Source organism: Erpetoichthys calabaricus, chromosome 4 (genome assembly GCF_900747795.2).
Source record: "Erpetoichthys calabaricus chromosome 4, fErpCal1.3, whole genome shotgun sequence".
NCBI classification, from domain to species: Eukaryota; Metazoa; Chordata; class Cladistia; order Polypteriformes; family Polypteridae; genus Erpetoichthys; species Erpetoichthys calabaricus.
This window is the reverse complement of record NC_041397.2, coordinates 214,992,373-215,009,111: the sequence shown is the minus strand read 5'-3', so window position 1 is coordinate 215,009,111 and position 16,739 is coordinate 214,992,373. Positions and strand designations below refer to the sequence as shown.

Sequence of the window (16,739 nt, the reverse complement as noted above, 5' to 3'; positions counted from 1 at the left end):
TCAACATGAAAGTAAAACAAATTATGACAAGTAATATCCTGATTGACATCTTACAACTACAAAAAAAAAAAAATGACCTTTTCAATTAATCTCACCTTAAAGTTAAAATCAGGAATTTGCCTTGGGTAACAATTTGGTTGGATGAAAACCATCAGTTGCTGTGGTATTACGTCTGAGATCCACTGCTGCACAAGACGAGCCCGTTCTTGAAGAACAAAAGGTCACTTACCTATCAATTACATAAAATGCAAATGAATAAAAACACATATTTATTTGCCCAGAAAATATGCTGTTTTTTCAGCTATTTTAAGGTCAGTTAAATAGCTGCTTAAAATAGCTGAAAAACCATATTTTTTAATTTAATCTCAGAAACATATTCTTATCTTCTGGAATTATTCATTTTCCAATAATGTCTAAATGCTTGAAGAAATTAATTTCAAAAACCAACAGCCATATGAGGCTGTTTGAATTACAAGAAATAAGATCTAGCAACTTTAGTAGAGTTTCTGGCACTATATTAAAAAGGTACACTTTTCCTAAAGATGTATAAGGTTTGGAGCAACATGGCAGCATTGTCATTATCCTGCTGCCTCACAAAGGGACCTGCCTTGGCCACTGCCTGTGTGAATTTAGCTTATTCTCCAAATCTTCTTTGTTTCTTCTTTTTCAGGTTCCCTTTCTCTCACTTTTCAGATTCATGCAGTTTTATTGTCCATACTAAAGTGACCTGTGTGACCCATTGTCTTAAAAATAATGGTTCTTTACTGGGTTGTCTGGTTCCTTTGCTTGAGAAAGTACCATTTCACTGTGTGAGGGGTTCCTATAATCTTATGAGACAATGCCTGTACCAAAATGCATCTGAACTCTCTACGATTAATGCAAAATGATGAGACTTCACCCACACAACATTGAGATATTGCTCTCAAAAAGGACTTTGCTCAGAAAATGGTTCTGGGCTTTGACAATTTTCCTAATATTGAACAAAACAACTGTCTTTAATATACAGTACAATACATAGCAGGATACAGCAGATAAAGAAACCCAAAACTTAGCTTGGGTTATGGTAGGCAGCAAAAGTTCTTTTAACACATCGTTATATCACAAGTCTGTTACCGTCTATCCATAGCTGTTTATGGAACATGTTAAGCATCTAAATCAATAAAAGAATCATCCGGGAAGGTTTGAAGAACCTTCAAAATCGGTTCCTCTATGGCTAAAGGAACCACTTTGGCACCTTATTTTTAAGGATTGGCATCCCATTCAGGGTTGGTCCTTGTCCTATATGGGACGCTGCTGGGTTAGGTGACGGTTCCCATGCAAGTACAATGGAAAAAAGGATATCAGAAAATCGAGTAATGGGGTGGATAGATGGATGAATGGGTGGATGCATTTGCTTTAAGAATGTTGTTTTCCTTTTACAGCCATTTGTACAAAAATAAGTAAACAATGCAGTATAATAAAGACTAAATTATTTTTTTTTCTTGGGTGTAAATACTAGTTGAGTATATTGCCTCAGTTAAAAACAATTTTGGGTCATCCATGAGGCAAATATAAGACAATCCTTTTATTTCCTGCATGGGACTAACAATGGGTCAGTCATGAAATGAAATAAAGGGAAATGGCTGAAATCATTCAAAGAATAACCTGGAGGTTACAGAAGAAGGCTTCGGGGTGGAATGGGGAAATGTAACAAGTAAACGTTATTACACTATAATTGTCATGAATATCAGCGAGCATATTTAACCCAAAAAATAACTTAATTTGCACGAAAAAATGTTGTGCTTGAGCGAATCGACTTCAGGGTAGGTGGCAATGTAAATCGGGGCACCAGGCGATTGCAGGTACATTCGTCATATGCAGCATTTTTTTGAGACTGGTTTCCAATTGAGTTCAAGGCTTGAACCCTCAATGGCTGATTCTTCTGTCCATTGCACAGTAAACGTGCTTTAATATACAGCAGGCCACCCATTTTCTAAGACCGATCTGAACTAGATTAAACGTGTTTGGGATAATTACGTAAATTATTTTTTGATCAGACCATTCATACCAGAGATCCCAAACAATTCGCATCTCACCAGTTCACTCTGCTGATAACTTGTACAGTTTTGCTTCTGACTGATTGTCACCCGCCGGGTTAAGGCTGTTCGGATGCCAAGTACGTTTCAAGTCAAAGGATCGCGGAGCCGGGCGCAGTCTGGAGACGACGGGGTGTGTGCTATCTCACATACGCACACAATCTAGACGTCATAGTCGTTATGATGCAAGAGCAATCTGTAACTGGTGTTATAAGCAAAAAAGCAACTTTTTCAAAACAAGCCTCATTTTCATTCTCGACAGAAGAAGCTGACAGTTCTTGTGGTAATGTCCTTGTGATCTTCCGTTCTACCTAATCGGGATTTGCACTGATAATGAGAGCTCAGTTTTTCCACTAATAATTCATCCCAGCCAAGCGGATTTCGTCTGATGGACTTCGGAGGGTTGCTTTACTTCTCGGACGACACTCTAGTTGGTAGGGACCTAGGGACCGCACGCGGCAGTGGCACTCGGTGGCACACGTGAGTGCTTTACTGAGCTCCAACCTTCTGACAGCGTCTCCCGCAGCGCTGACAGCGCACAGCTCAGGGACTGCGATGGACAGGGCAGATAAAGAACTTGTCGAACAGATTTTCTCCGCCCTCTCAGAGGCAACCCAAGAGGACATGAAAAAAAGTTTCAAGTTGTTGCCGGATAGTAATTCTTCCACCGCCGTGATGTACCCGAGCAACCCCACTTGCTCTCAGCCGGCACCGCTACCTGTAAAGCATGGCCACGACGCAAGTTTTCGGGGCTTCGGTGCTGAGACAGAGCGTATTGTTTGGGAGGCGCTGGGCATATTGGATGGTTCACTCATCCCGGAGGATTTCTCTGATAATACTGAAAAGCCACCTTCCTCGCTGACTGATCGGATGTCTTTGACAGAAGAGCAACGTGTTGATACCAAGGAGGCACTGTTGCCAAGCAAGAAGAACACTGCCGTGTCCCAAAAGAAAATGGCAGAAGCCAGTATCTCCAGCCTGGATGCCCTATTGTCCACTTCGTCCCAAGAAGTGACAAGTATTCAGTGCATCCTAACTCTCGGAGAAGAACAAGCGGACGACACAGTCACTCTGCCGGACACCCATAGCACCAACACAAACGATGCGAGGGGTGCTCCCCAACTTCCCAGCATTAAGGTGGACCCTGACAGCACGAATGCCCTAGCTGCCCTTGCGCTGGGCAGCCCCAGGCACGGCGTGATCTTCAGGAATGAATTTGCACCATCGGCCATGCGCTCCTCGCCAGCCTGCGGCACTCACCTTTGGTTTCGCCCAGACCTTCAACTGCCCGAAGCGGGCTACATAACGCCTGGCATCCAGGCAGATGTCATTCACAGTTACACCACTTATCCACAAAGTTGTGGAGCTTACTTTGGGTAAGAATTTGATTTGCTAGTTTTTAATAGCCACAGTTATATAGAGGGCACTTAACCTCGCAAATATTATCTGAAGTGACGGATTCAACAATAAAAAGCCGAGTAATGTATCGATTTTAAAGAAAGAAATTTGTTGTTTTACACGCAGCAACAAAGTATTAACACAAAAGTACGAACGAACATTTCAGTACCATACTGCGATGATATTTGTAAACCTTGCACCTGTTCATTTACCGGCGAACCTTTTTCCATCATTTGGACGCTTGCAATGGACCAGTCCAATGTACCAGGCACATATTTTGGAGTGTAGGTTAAACCCACCATACCCGATCTCATGAACTTCGCCATGAGATTTGGACAGCAGCCGCGCTAAAGTCTCGTGTAATAACGGGTTATGTACATCAAGACACTGTACGCATAACTGACAAGATATGTCATTCTAGGAATTTGGATTTTTAGTGAAAGACAATCAATTTGTTTCTTTTGCCTTTTTTCTAATTTTTTCGATAGGTTATGTATTTTAATATACGTTTGAAAATTGTAAAACTGTCTGAAAATGCTAAACAATGTCCTGGATTATAGCACCCAGTAACTGTTTAAAACGGCTCCAAGAAGTTGAACACTTGACACCCAGCCATAAAGTGACACTTCCAAAGAGTCAGTGTTCACATCACCTTCGCACGACACCTTAAATGTATTAAGCTAAATTTATAAAATGGTCAGGTTTGCCCGCATTGATGGGCATTTCCGAGTCTGAATTTGGCCGTCGACATGCATCGATGTCAGATTTTTGCACAGTGCTGCCGAGTACGCCGCGGGCATCAAAAGCTGGTTTGCACAATGAATAAGCCGGCATTACCAACACATATTAACATTAACAGTTCTAGAATCGTGAGCAAAAAGAACAGACTGACGCAGATGCCATCACTAGCTGTGCTCGTGCCCAATTGCTATATTAACTTTAGTGAAGAGCAAAACAGATGTATCCCGTCTAGATGCATCAGTTAGTCATTTATTTCTATATAAAACGACCTTAACCAATTGTTAAGTTTTATAAAACCCCAGTGACAGCACCTTAGATGAGACGTCACCTCTAGTGCCTTTATCACTCGCATGCTGCTAGGGCAGTGGTCTAATTATTTTTCTCTCTGTTTTATGTTGAACTGTTTTACAGGTTATTTGTGCATTCATTAAGAAGGAAACTGTGCATTTAATTAGACAGTACAGTAAGTATTATAAAATATGCACAATTTCACATTAACGTCAATGTTTCATCTTGATTATCTAATTGCTGACAAATCCAAGTCAATGTGTTAATAACACACACAATTATGCATAGTAATTGATTGGTTGATGTCACAAAGCATTTTGATTTAATTAAAATAAAAAATAACAGAAATGGGAGGCAAAACATTTTATATATTCAATTAATATTGTAAAACTAGAATAAGACAGCTAACAGATGACAGTACAGCATGTCCATCAATATCATGAAAAATATGTAGTTTGATGATAACTGCTATATGGTATTTGTTAGCTTTCTTATAAGATTATTGCAAACTGTTTTTGTTCCTTGTCCTTAATCAATTAATAAAAATATGGAGTCTTCAGTTTGTCAAGTTGATTAGATCAACTGAACCTAAATAAAAGCTCCTGCAAACAACAAAACAAAGAATTCAAAATCAGAAAATATGCTGCATAGATAAAGGACTAGTACATGTTGGCACTCCAAACCCCCTGAAGTGCATAAGAAGATTAGAAAATGGACAGAAAATACTTTTAATCATGAAACAACTGTAAACCAGATGAGACCTTCATGTAGGCAGTTACCTCTATATTGTTCAAAGTTTTAATTACACTCTGTATATTAAAACAATAGGCATATACTGTAACTTGCATTATAATATTGTACATGTCGATAAACATGTATTGAACATTTTATAGTCTAATTAAAGGAATCTCACATTTTAAAAATGTCTCGAGACATTTGCAGAACAGATGATATCGGTGACCAGGTCCAGGTGTTGTTCCTGCCTTGTACCTGATGCTCCCTGGGATAGGCTCCTGCTTCCCTATGGCCCTGCTCAGGATAAGAAGGGTTGGAAGATGGATGGAAGCAGTGACGTTAGGTTTACATGTCTTTGTTTTTCTTATACACAAATGAAAGAAGACTAATACAGAACAAGTACAGCATAATATGGTTTTGTGAGACTGTTGTTAATCATATATAAGCAAAAAAAAAGTGAGTGTCATTCTTTCCTTTAATGAGATCTTATATAATATAATTATCCTTTAAAATTGATCTGTTTCGTTGTTTAAGATTACTACGGTAATGCAAGTGCATTTTTATTTTTTAAAGGACTTCTAGTCCATGTTCTAACCTGCTTATCCACTCCTAAAGTATAACATGAAAAGAAGATGAAAAAATACTGTTTAAAAAAATCTATATTCATGATTTAGAACTGGGTGATGGTTCCTATTTGCATTCATCTCCTTTGAAAAATATTGTTCTTAAATGAGTAAAAGCTTACATATTGTCCTGTCCATATGGATTTTCTCCTTAGAAGCCCAGATGAGAGGAGAATGCAGAGCCCTCGGTCAGTTTCCAGCATCATTCCCCAAAAGTTTTGTCTGATCTGTGGAGATGAGGCCTCTGGCTGTCATTATGGGGTGCTCACCTGTGGAAGCTGCAAAGTGTTTTTTAAGAGAGCCGTTGAAGGTAAGAAGTTGTTTATTTAATTGTTTTATTTGGTAGCTTTAATAAACTTGTGCTTTCATCAATTAAGTATAGAAACAGCATTATTAATTGTATACCACAATAATGAAAGCACAGCTTGTTTAACTTAACATAAAATCGTTATTTCTTTGCTTTGATGTTTTCTGTACAAATGTTAACCTTTGTGTCATGTAAATGTTTGTTTATAAATGCATAAGAAACAGCATCATTTTTTACATCCCACACTCTTAAAAATAAAGGTGCCCAAGTGGTTCTTCAGAGCAATGCCATAAGGGGACCTTTTTTGGATTCCAAGTGAGGCATCCACATGAAGATTCCCTAGAGACTCTTTATTTATTTAGATCAGTAGCAAATCCTATGATTACTCCTAAAGAGATGAGTACAGATTTGTGAAATCACAATGTGCCCTTGATTTTAAAAGCACTCTTGCTGCATACAATAACACAGGCTAAATGTGGGTTTTCCTGAACTTTTAAGAGTCCTGCTGCCCACTATAAATGAAAGATTTTGGTTTCGTTTACAAAATAATATACCAAATATAAGAAATTTCTACTACAAATATAAGAGCATTTGAAATATGCTTACATCATTGTCACTGCTTAATTTGACTGATTTGTGATGTAAAAGGCAATTTTAACTTCATCAGAAAAATCAGCTAAAAACTTTGGTTAGAATTCAGTTGCTTTTTTATAAACAGAATTTTAACAATTTGTGGAAAAAATTGAACTACACACACACCTATATATATATATATATATATATATATATATATATATATATATATATATATATATATATATATATATATATATATATATATATATATATATATATATATATATATATATATATATATATATATATATATATATATATATATATATATATAGGGCTGCATGGTGGCGCAGTGGGTAGCGCTGCTGCCTCGCAGTTGGAAGACCTGGGGACCTGGGTTCGCTTCCCGGGTCCTCCCTGCGTGGAGTTTGCATGTTCTCCCCGTGTCTGCGTGGGTTTCCTCCGGGCGCTCCGGTTTCCTCCCACGGTCCAAATACATGCAGTTTAGGTGGATTGGCAATTCTAAATTGGCCCTAGTATGTGCTTGGTGTGTGGGTGTGTTTGTGTGTGTCCTGCGGTGGGTTGGCACCCTGCCCTGGATTGGTTCCTGCCTTGTGCCCTGTGTTGGCTGGGATTGGCTCGAGCAGACTCCCGAGACCCTGTGTTCGGATTCAGCAGGTTGGAAAACGGATGGATATATATATGTATGTCTATCTATCTATCTATCTATCTATCTATCTATCTATCTATCTATCTATCTATCTATCTATCTATCTATCTATCTATCTATCTATCTATCTATCTACTAAATGGCAGTAAACGACTGTAAATGTTGTGCTACATGTTGAGTCTTATTTTACATTGCTAGTTACAACTTTTATTTTGCAGATATATATTTCACCCTGACTAAGAATTAATCTAGTAATAAAAATAGTTTGACTGTATTTATTTCAGAATTCATTAGATGTGTTTTTCTTGCAGAAATATTTTGAGAAATAAAATATCCAGTACTCCCGTTTACATCAATCTGTATCTACAATATAGTCACAGGCATGCTATGCAAGTAAATGAAGCCGCGTCTTAAGTAGCTTATAGTACATTCTAATATACAGCATGGCAGTACACTTGGATTTTGCAATATGTGTTATCGAAGTTAAGTGTGTAATTTCTCTAAAGATGGTTGAGGATCTTTTCAAATATGTATTGCATTAGCCATTCATTCATTTTCCTAGCTAATCTTTCGGTAGTTTAGGAAACAGCAAGGAGGACAGGGAATACACTTTGCCTAAGAGAAATGCACAGTCACACCAGGGAAATAAAACAGCAGTAGCCAGCCTGACAGGAAAATGATATTTTATTAATATTGTTCATAACAATGTAATTAAAGAAATAATTTTGTGACATGTCTTCAGCCTCTCTGTATTTATTACTGCCTATTTCATCATTGTTAATTTTTATAAGTTTGATTGCCATAGCACACTATCTCATGTGAAACTATTATTATACGAGGATACCAGGTTTGATTCACTAACTAATACTGCACCAATACACTTAATTTTCATATTGTACATTGCTTGAATTATGAGGTTTGCATTCCATGTTTACTGCTCTCTCTCTCATGTACCACTCATGAACTTGTTTATATCTTTTTTCATGACATTAAGGGTGTAGAATCTGAGGGCCACATTGACAACACCTTAAAACAAGCGAGGAAACCGGAGCACCCGGAGGAAACCCACACAGACACGGGGAGAACATGCAAACTCTACGCGGGGCGGACCCAGGAAGCGAACCCGGGTCTCCTAACTGCGAGGCAGCAGCACTACCACTGTGCCACCGTGCCGCCCATACATGAACTCTTGTTTTAAATTTTCCTTCTAGTTTACCCCTAATTCAGAACAACCCGGAAGTGTGTTCTTCTTAACAAATGTACCGTATAGTAACAGTTTAACATGACGCATGTGTGTATCTAGTCTCTTCAGTCTGAAGTCTATCACAAAACACACACTGGGCGGCACTTTTTTAATGGTGGCACTTTTTAATAAACTTTAGTACTAGACATTTTAGACTTTTGACAGTTTTGTTTGAAAGGGTTTTGGCAAGCTATTGTGTGTTATCTATGTCAAAATTACACCATTTTAATGTTTGAAAACTGTTACAAAAGCATATGTTGCAAAGTTATATTTTACAAATGCCAATCTTGATCCATTCGCCGACTTACTCTGACCAAAAGGGACAAACTCTTCAATCTCATTAGTAATATTTCATTATTCTTTCTATATCAAGATGAAGCAAAAAATGAGAGCGGTGCTGCTTTTAGAAAAAAGAAAAAGGCGAGGGGAAAAAGTTTTTTAAAAAGAATGAATGGGAATTATTGAAATACCTCAATCATAATTAATAATTAAAAATGTTGTTACAATTTCCATCATTTTAATTTTTTGCATGATATGTATTATGTATTATTTTGTAAGGGGGGGGCATTGTCAAACTCAAAGACTCTAGCTACTCCAATGTAGAAATGCTAACTGATGTGCGATTAAAGAAACAAGACAAAGACTCTGAAGAATTAGTAGCTATGTTGTCCCACTACCTCATGGAAATACTTTTAAAATGTTTTCAATTTTACCACTACAGATACATTCTGTGGTAATTTACTTCAAACCTTTTGTGTAAGGAAGTGCTTCCTGACTTTTCCCTTAGTTTCCACCGGTGTCATCAAGTAGCTTATTCACTGTTCATCTGGTTCAGGTTTATTGATGCCTTTGACCATTTAGAAACCATTTTGAAACCTGGGTCAGGTCCCTCCTCAGCCTCGTTTGATCAAGAGTAAAGAGGTTCAGTACTTTTAGCTCTTTTTAGTCCAGGGTGATCCGTAGTTGCTCTCCTCTGCACAGCTTCTAGAGATATGTGTCTTAGTAGCATAGTGACCAGAATTGCACTCATTACTCCAAACATGGCTTGGGTAGTGCATTATACACACTGATCATAATGTCAGTGTCCCTTGGTTTATAATTAACAGGTCTCATTATATAACTTCACATTTTATTTATTGGGTGTTTATGACCAATCTTGTATTTAATACCAACACATTGCACTTTTTTGTCTGTTCTTCTTGATTTTGAACCATATACATTAAGTAAAGAGCAACATATTTAAATAAAATAACAATGTGTGATATTTTAAGGTCAACTAAAAAGTAAAATATCACAGCCAATTAGGCTAAAAATAAAAATGTAAATAACTTGTCCCTGTTACTTAAAGGATAAGAGTCTGTGTGTCTGCCTGTGTTTCCATGTCTGCATTCCAACAGATGGTGCATCACAAACATTAGCACTGCTTTTACGAATCCCAAACTAAATCTACCTTAATAAAAGGACAATTGTCTATGTGTATGTGTCTGTGTATCTGTGTCCATCCGGTTGTTATGTCTCTGTTTCTAATAGATGGTGCTTCACAAACACTAGCACTGCTTTTAAGAACCTGTACCAAGGGCACGTATGGGAAATATAGCAACCAGATGGGCACACTGCACTGTAGACGTTAGTTCCAAATACATCCAAGAATAATTGCCAGATGGACAGGAATCAGCTTATTCGCTTTAATAAACAGAGAAATGTCTCTGTGATTGTGTATGTGTGTGTCTCTCCAGTTGCTATGTCTCCGTAATTCCAACAGATGACGCATCACAAACATTTGTAGTAAAATAATGCATTGCATTTATCATTCCAACAGATATTGCATCATGTGATGCACCATCTGTTGGAATGACAAATACAATGCATTTTATTACTAAATGCATTGCAAAAAACATTCCAATAGATAGTGCACAGCAAACATAACACTAAGAGCTGTACTGATTACTTAAATTTCAGTCCATCTTAGATGGGTATTACAGCTAGTAAATAAATAAAATTGTTAACCAGGAGGTCGAAGTTAAGGTAGAAAAACACAGTAGTAGCTAGTGATTCATAAAATGTGCTGTCAGGAGTATAAAGAACATTTTGTATTCTACATATTTTTGGTAAAATTGTGGAGAAGCCACAATGATTTCTTTTGCGATCGGCCAAATACAATGTCCAATGCCATGTTTGTGGCAAAGGGATACCCATAAGTATTTTTGGGCATGTTGTATTATTAGAGTTTTTTTATTGTTTCACTTCTACACTAGTCACACCTTATCAGACAAGCTGCCACTTCACTTGCAGCTCTCTCCTCCATGGTTAGAGACGATCATGCTGACAATAAGGTTATTTTGTGACTATTTAGTAGTTAAACAGTAAGAATAAAAAAAAAAAGTTTTTTACATCTTCAGAATTCAAAAACTTTCTTTGTCATAACAGTAGTAGTAGTACTGCTATATGTATTGAGTTTAATGGGACCATGATAAGCAAAAATGTATTAAAATGCAGAACTTCAGGTCAATGAACAGAAAACACTTATGCCACCCTTACCCAAATTATTATGCTTCCATTTTCTAAGAAAAGCTCCAATATAGTAATAATTAGTTTCAGGGTGGGGGCAGCCTGGCACTTTACTCAAAAAACTGCACTCCCTTGGCTTGACTTGCCTGCTATTATGCTTCATTGGCGAGTGGTTATTACGATGACTGCCTGAAATCCGGGAATTTGAAATGGAAGTCCATCAACATTGGAATAGAATTCTAGTACTTTTCACATAAATGCTTTTAGGAAAATTAATGTGGCAATTGCAATGTAGAATTATGCTAATAAGTGACAGTAGCAAAGAAATGATGAGATGCTCTGCATAGCTTTAATATTTACTGAAAATATCAACATTTTGTTCTGCTGTATTCCAATATTGGTATAGGTTTTCAATCCAAAAGACAACCACGTGATCTTTGAGACTTGTGCAGTCTCAGAATAGCTATTATTCCTTCTAACGACTGAAACTTTAAGATACTTAAGGCATATACATCACAAAAGTATGACTGAACTGGGGATGATTATATAATAAAAAACTGAAGCACATGAACACCTGCATGCTGACTACAATATTTCAACAGGCAGTGAATTTAATTTATTTTGTGTGGTTGGCCAAGGAGTCGAAGATGCTGCCTTCTGAATCGAATTACCTGTCTTAGTCTGCTTAAATGAACTGAATGTGAGTGGCACAAATGCTAGAGATAGAAGGACCTATACAAAGAATTACATATTTTCTGTGCTTTGTTAGGGTTAATTTGGTAATTTGACAGTTGAGTCTTTGCATTACTTAATAAATACTTAATGAACATTATTTGCATTACTAAAGGAATATCTGCATGTAGAACAGTTGATCAGAAATATCAGTCACAAGTGAAATTTTGTGGCAGCATTTTCTGTTGACAGCTTCAGAAACATCAGAAAGGTAATGTGAAATAAATCTCACTACAATTTGCAATGCTGTAAGTCATAATGATTCAGTTGTTTCTTTCTTTGTTTTCAAATGAACAAATGAACTTTAGTAATGACATTAATATTAGATATTTTGTTGTGTACTAGGCTTTTCTTTCTTAATATAATGCTATTTTTTAAAAGCAAAACACAAGAGTAGAATGAATTCTCTTCCTGAGAAAAATATTCACTAAAAGCACTTGTCATATTTGTTCCTTTCAAATGATTAAATCGTCATTTGTTTTATAGGTCATCATACTTATTTGTGTGCTGGTAGAAATGACTGTATTGTTGATAAAATTCGTCGAAAGAACTGCCCGGCTTGCCGTCTCCGAAAATGCTATGAAGCTGGCATGATGCTTGGAGGTAAGCAGGTTTACAATGTGTTATTGTTAATTTTGGATTGTTTTGCATATTGGCATTGATTTTCATGGCTAGGACATAAAGAAACAATGAAAAGTAATAGACTTAGTAGGCCATTGTGACCTAGCTACTTTTACTGCTTGGCAGCTAAGCAAATATTAGAGACAATCCCACAGGGCTTTATAATACAGCTGGATTGCAGACTTCAAAAGCCAAAAGAAAAACACTATAAAATGAATGGTTGACTTTTATTACAGAACTATCATGTTTCGGAAAAAAACAGATAACAACAATCTTAAACTTTTCCATGAGAAAATCTTATGAATTAAAAACTTTTTGTAGTTATTGAGTGGGGGATATTTTAAGTGGAAAATAAATGTGTTTTCCTCTAAATGACCAATATCACGAAAGATCTTATAGATGTACTTTCTGTATAAAAAGGTAGTACATGAGTTAAAAATAATTAATATTGACTAAGACATTAACGGCAATTGGCAAGTTTCTTAAAATGCACCCTACATTTGTAGTGTAGCCTCATGAAATCAATATCTACTGTATAATAAAACATTAAGGTCTGTGTGTCCAGGCCCTCAGAGCATTTTGATTGGTCAGTTTGTCTTTGGTGATGTGACGGAACAGAACTGCAAATATGAGAAGCACGAAGAGGAGTAAAAGTGCACACTAAGGGAACTGGACAGGCAGTGGGAAAGGTGTCTCAAAATTGACCGAGTCTGAGATGCAGGCTTTATGGGAACACGCTTGAGAAAGGAAGTGCTGGTGAAGACAGGTTCAGACACACGCAAATATGAAAGAAAGGTGCTGAAAGGGCAAGAGAGAGCAAATATTTTTTAAATTACTCAATTACATGTCTTGGGCATGTACCACAGCTAGTATGTAAAGTAACTCTTAACTGTATGTTACAGGAGCAAGAAGAGATGAACTCAGAAATTTAACCTGCCCTGTCTTTGCAGTAGTGAGAAAACCAACAAACAGAGCTAAAGGGTATTTGTGACATACCTTCAAGGTCTGCTTACAATCACAGAGACGGGTATTTTTGGGTTCTGCAAGAGAAGGAAACAAGGCTAAAAATAAGGCATTCTTAAACAGACATTGAATTAAAGGGCTTATCTCACATGTTTCCAGAGCTAAAGACAAGAACTAATATAAATAAAACTGCAGGCAAGATAGGTACTTAGAATCAACAGAACTAATTGTAAAATAGGCGCATTTGTCACTTGACTTTTGTGGCTAACTACAGTATGTCATAAGGAAACAAAAAATATTTAATAAGCAAATGGTGTCAATGTTATATTGATCTTATGTCTCAGGCTTGCAACAATGCAAGCTTTTGTAAGCCCTAAATTCTGCAGTAGAGAGAACCTATGTAAGTAAGAATGCATAATGGGACACTAGCAAACCCACTTAATCCAATTCTGGGTCATGGTTGGGGCTGAAGCCCATATCTGAAGCACTGGGTACAACACAAGTCTCAACCCTAGACAGGGCGTCAGTCCACCGCAAGGCCCCCTCAAGTTCATACCCACCATTCATTTTCTTCATTAAATTTAAAGGTCTCGAAAAACTGGCATCTTTCAGCAGGACCAAACACAAGATAGTAACCATCTGTTTGTAGCCGGACACGGATTCACAGTTTGGGGAAACAAGGCAGTAACCCGTCTACCTGCAACAAAAAAGAGATATTGACGGTACGAACAAAACCACTGCCTTCAACAATGAAATAAGTCTCCAAAATATGCTTGAGAGGGTCTTGATTTATCTCTCTCTCTTCCCCCCTGGGTTAAAAGACACCAACTCAAGTTGGTTGTTAGCTGCAGCACCCCATCACATACATCACCATAGTGCTTACTTAATTATAGCCTTGAAAGAGTCCTCTGTGTGCATGTATGTGACAATATACAATGGATTCAGAAAATATTCAAACCCCTTCACTTTCTGTACACTTTATTTAATTGTAGATTTAAAATTAAATGCATAAATTTGCCATTTTTTCCATATTTGTTTACACAATAATCCATAATAATAAAAACTCCACAAATTGTGGTCAGGTTAATTCTGTTTGCTTTAATCATTCTCATGATCTGTTTAGAGCTTGATTGGAGTCTACCTGTCACAAATTGAATTGACTGGAGATTGTTTTTAGAGTGGCACATACCGGTGCATATAACATCTCACAATTCACACTGCATGTCAGGGCAAAAGGCAAGACACAAAGTCCAAGGAAATCTGTGTAGACTTCCGTGTTGGAGTCAGTTTGATTGTGTGTGATTTTTCTTTTTCTATTATCCACATTCTTTGTTACACACTTGGATTGATTATATGCTAAACCATGCACCTAGTGGTATAGAGCAGTGTTCGATGGAATTCTGATTTCCAATATCCCTTAATTATCTTTTATGTAAGAGTGAGTTATTATTGTTTATTCTCATCTATGCCATTGCCTCGATCATCTTTATACTCTGCCTTAGAGTCCTTTTTCTTTGTATTTGGTGGAGTCTCCATTGGTAATATTTTGACTGATGCATATCATTAGGTGTTAGTCCTTTTTTTATGTCCAAGTAGTACTGTGATGTGAGGTATTAAAATTAGTGTAACACATTAAGATATTTTATACCAAAGTCAACATTACATTCCCAAATCAGCCTAATGCAATTCAGGGTTGCTGGGGGTCTGGAACCTATGCCTCCAGCATCATGCATAAGATGGGAAACAGCACCAGGGGTTATTTTTAAATCAGCAACTATCCCAGTAAAGTTTGTCTTTCAGAATGTGGCAGAAGGAAAGCCCACACATATGTACACACACATACAGAATGTACATCCCCACACTGAGAAATGGATAGCGGACACTGACTCTGTTAGGCAGCAGTGCTAACCACTGCCCCACTGTACTAACCAAATCTAATTTAACTTTAAATGTAAGTCTTCATTTTAAAAGTTGTTTTAGAAGAAATTATACAGCATGTTATACATTATTATAACAGTTACTTACAACAGTAGCAACAAAAGGTATGTAAATGATTCTTTTAGCAGTAATCCTGTGATTTTTTTCCTGATGTGCAGACAGGTATTTTTTAAATGTTGATAAAATGGAAATTGTAAATGAATAATCAACAGTATAATGGTAAATATAAAAAGTTCTTTTTATAGTGCGAAATGGTTATGTTTTTATAGTATAATGTGTTTCAGGCCAGCATACAGCAGATGGATAAACTGATTACTTTTATCCCCACATGCACTTTGCTCCCTCATTTGTACTTTTTGATGAAGGGTAGGTAGGGCATTTCCTACCTAAGCTATTCTCCTGAAGTGACATTTTGTACTTGGATAGCATACAATACAAGTTTTATTAAGCTACTGATGTATGTTTGATCTGGGAGCATGAGGATCTTTTAATATAGTTGGCTAGGGAAAGTAAACAAGCAGACAGGCAGTTAATGTCAGTTTGAAGCCTTTTATTTACAAGTACAAGACCATGCTGACCTGGTTGCTAACTTGAGCGGGTGTATGAAAGTTCCTATATCATGATTCAGGCATATTTGTTTTTAGTGCTGTGGCGCCCCTGTTCCATCAATTTGCTGCTGCTGATAGTAGCTTGATGAGTGATTGTAAAAGGTATTTAAGTGTTTTTCACTAAGTGTTATAGTGTTCATCCTCTTGAACCTCTCTTATGTATAAGATCTATCGTTTGTTAATAAGACTGCTTTACCATGTAGTAACTTGCCTAGATCTGAAGATTTCATTTTGCATTGCTTCAGTTGCTGTGATGTGAGTTTACAAAACAGAGAAGATTGCTGATGAGTAAACAACAGTATTAGCTGTATGTTCTGCTTTTGGATTTGCTTGGCATGTTTTATCTCAAACAGGAAATGCTGATGATTTTAATTACTGGATCAAATTCCTCAATGCTTTTATCTCTGTACATTTTTTTAACTACCTAGAAAGCGGCAAGCAGTAATTTTATGTATAAGAGCACTTATTTTTAAATGAAGAAATTTTAACATTTGTAATAAAGATTTTTTGTTTGTACATGTTTAAATGTTTTGACATATTTAATAAACGTCAATAATCTAGAATAAAGTACATTATCTCTTTTACCTCATCTCATTCTTAAACCTTTTTATTTCTGTGTGGCAGGTTATGTCTTATTTTTTTGATAATTTTCTGGGGAAACTATTAATATAATCATAAAAAAAACCTTTCAGAGACATTAATTAAGTAAATAA

General features: G+C 36.8%; 1 protein-coding gene across 2 annotated transcripts in view; it reads left to right on the top strand.

Moving 5' to 3' along the window:
- The window catches only part of LOC114650560 (progesterone receptor), a 58,421-nt gene that overhangs the window by 27,789 nt on the left and 13,893 nt on the right, over nucleotides 1-16,739 (top strand). The window contains exons 1-3 of one of the 2 annotated variants that reach the window (XM_028800284.2): nucleotides 2,088-3,451; nucleotides 6,016-6,170; nucleotides 12,383-12,499. In XM_028800284.2, coding sequence (XP_028656117.1) covers nucleotides 2,631-3,451; nucleotides 6,016-6,170; nucleotides 12,383-12,499 — 1,093 coding nt within the window. In that variant the 5' untranslated portion in view covers nucleotides 2,088-2,630. Of the gene's footprint in view, nucleotides 1-2,087; nucleotides 3,452-6,015; nucleotides 6,171-12,382; nucleotides 12,500-16,739 lie in introns of those variants that run through there. The other variant, XM_051926460.1, reaches the window with a different exon arrangement.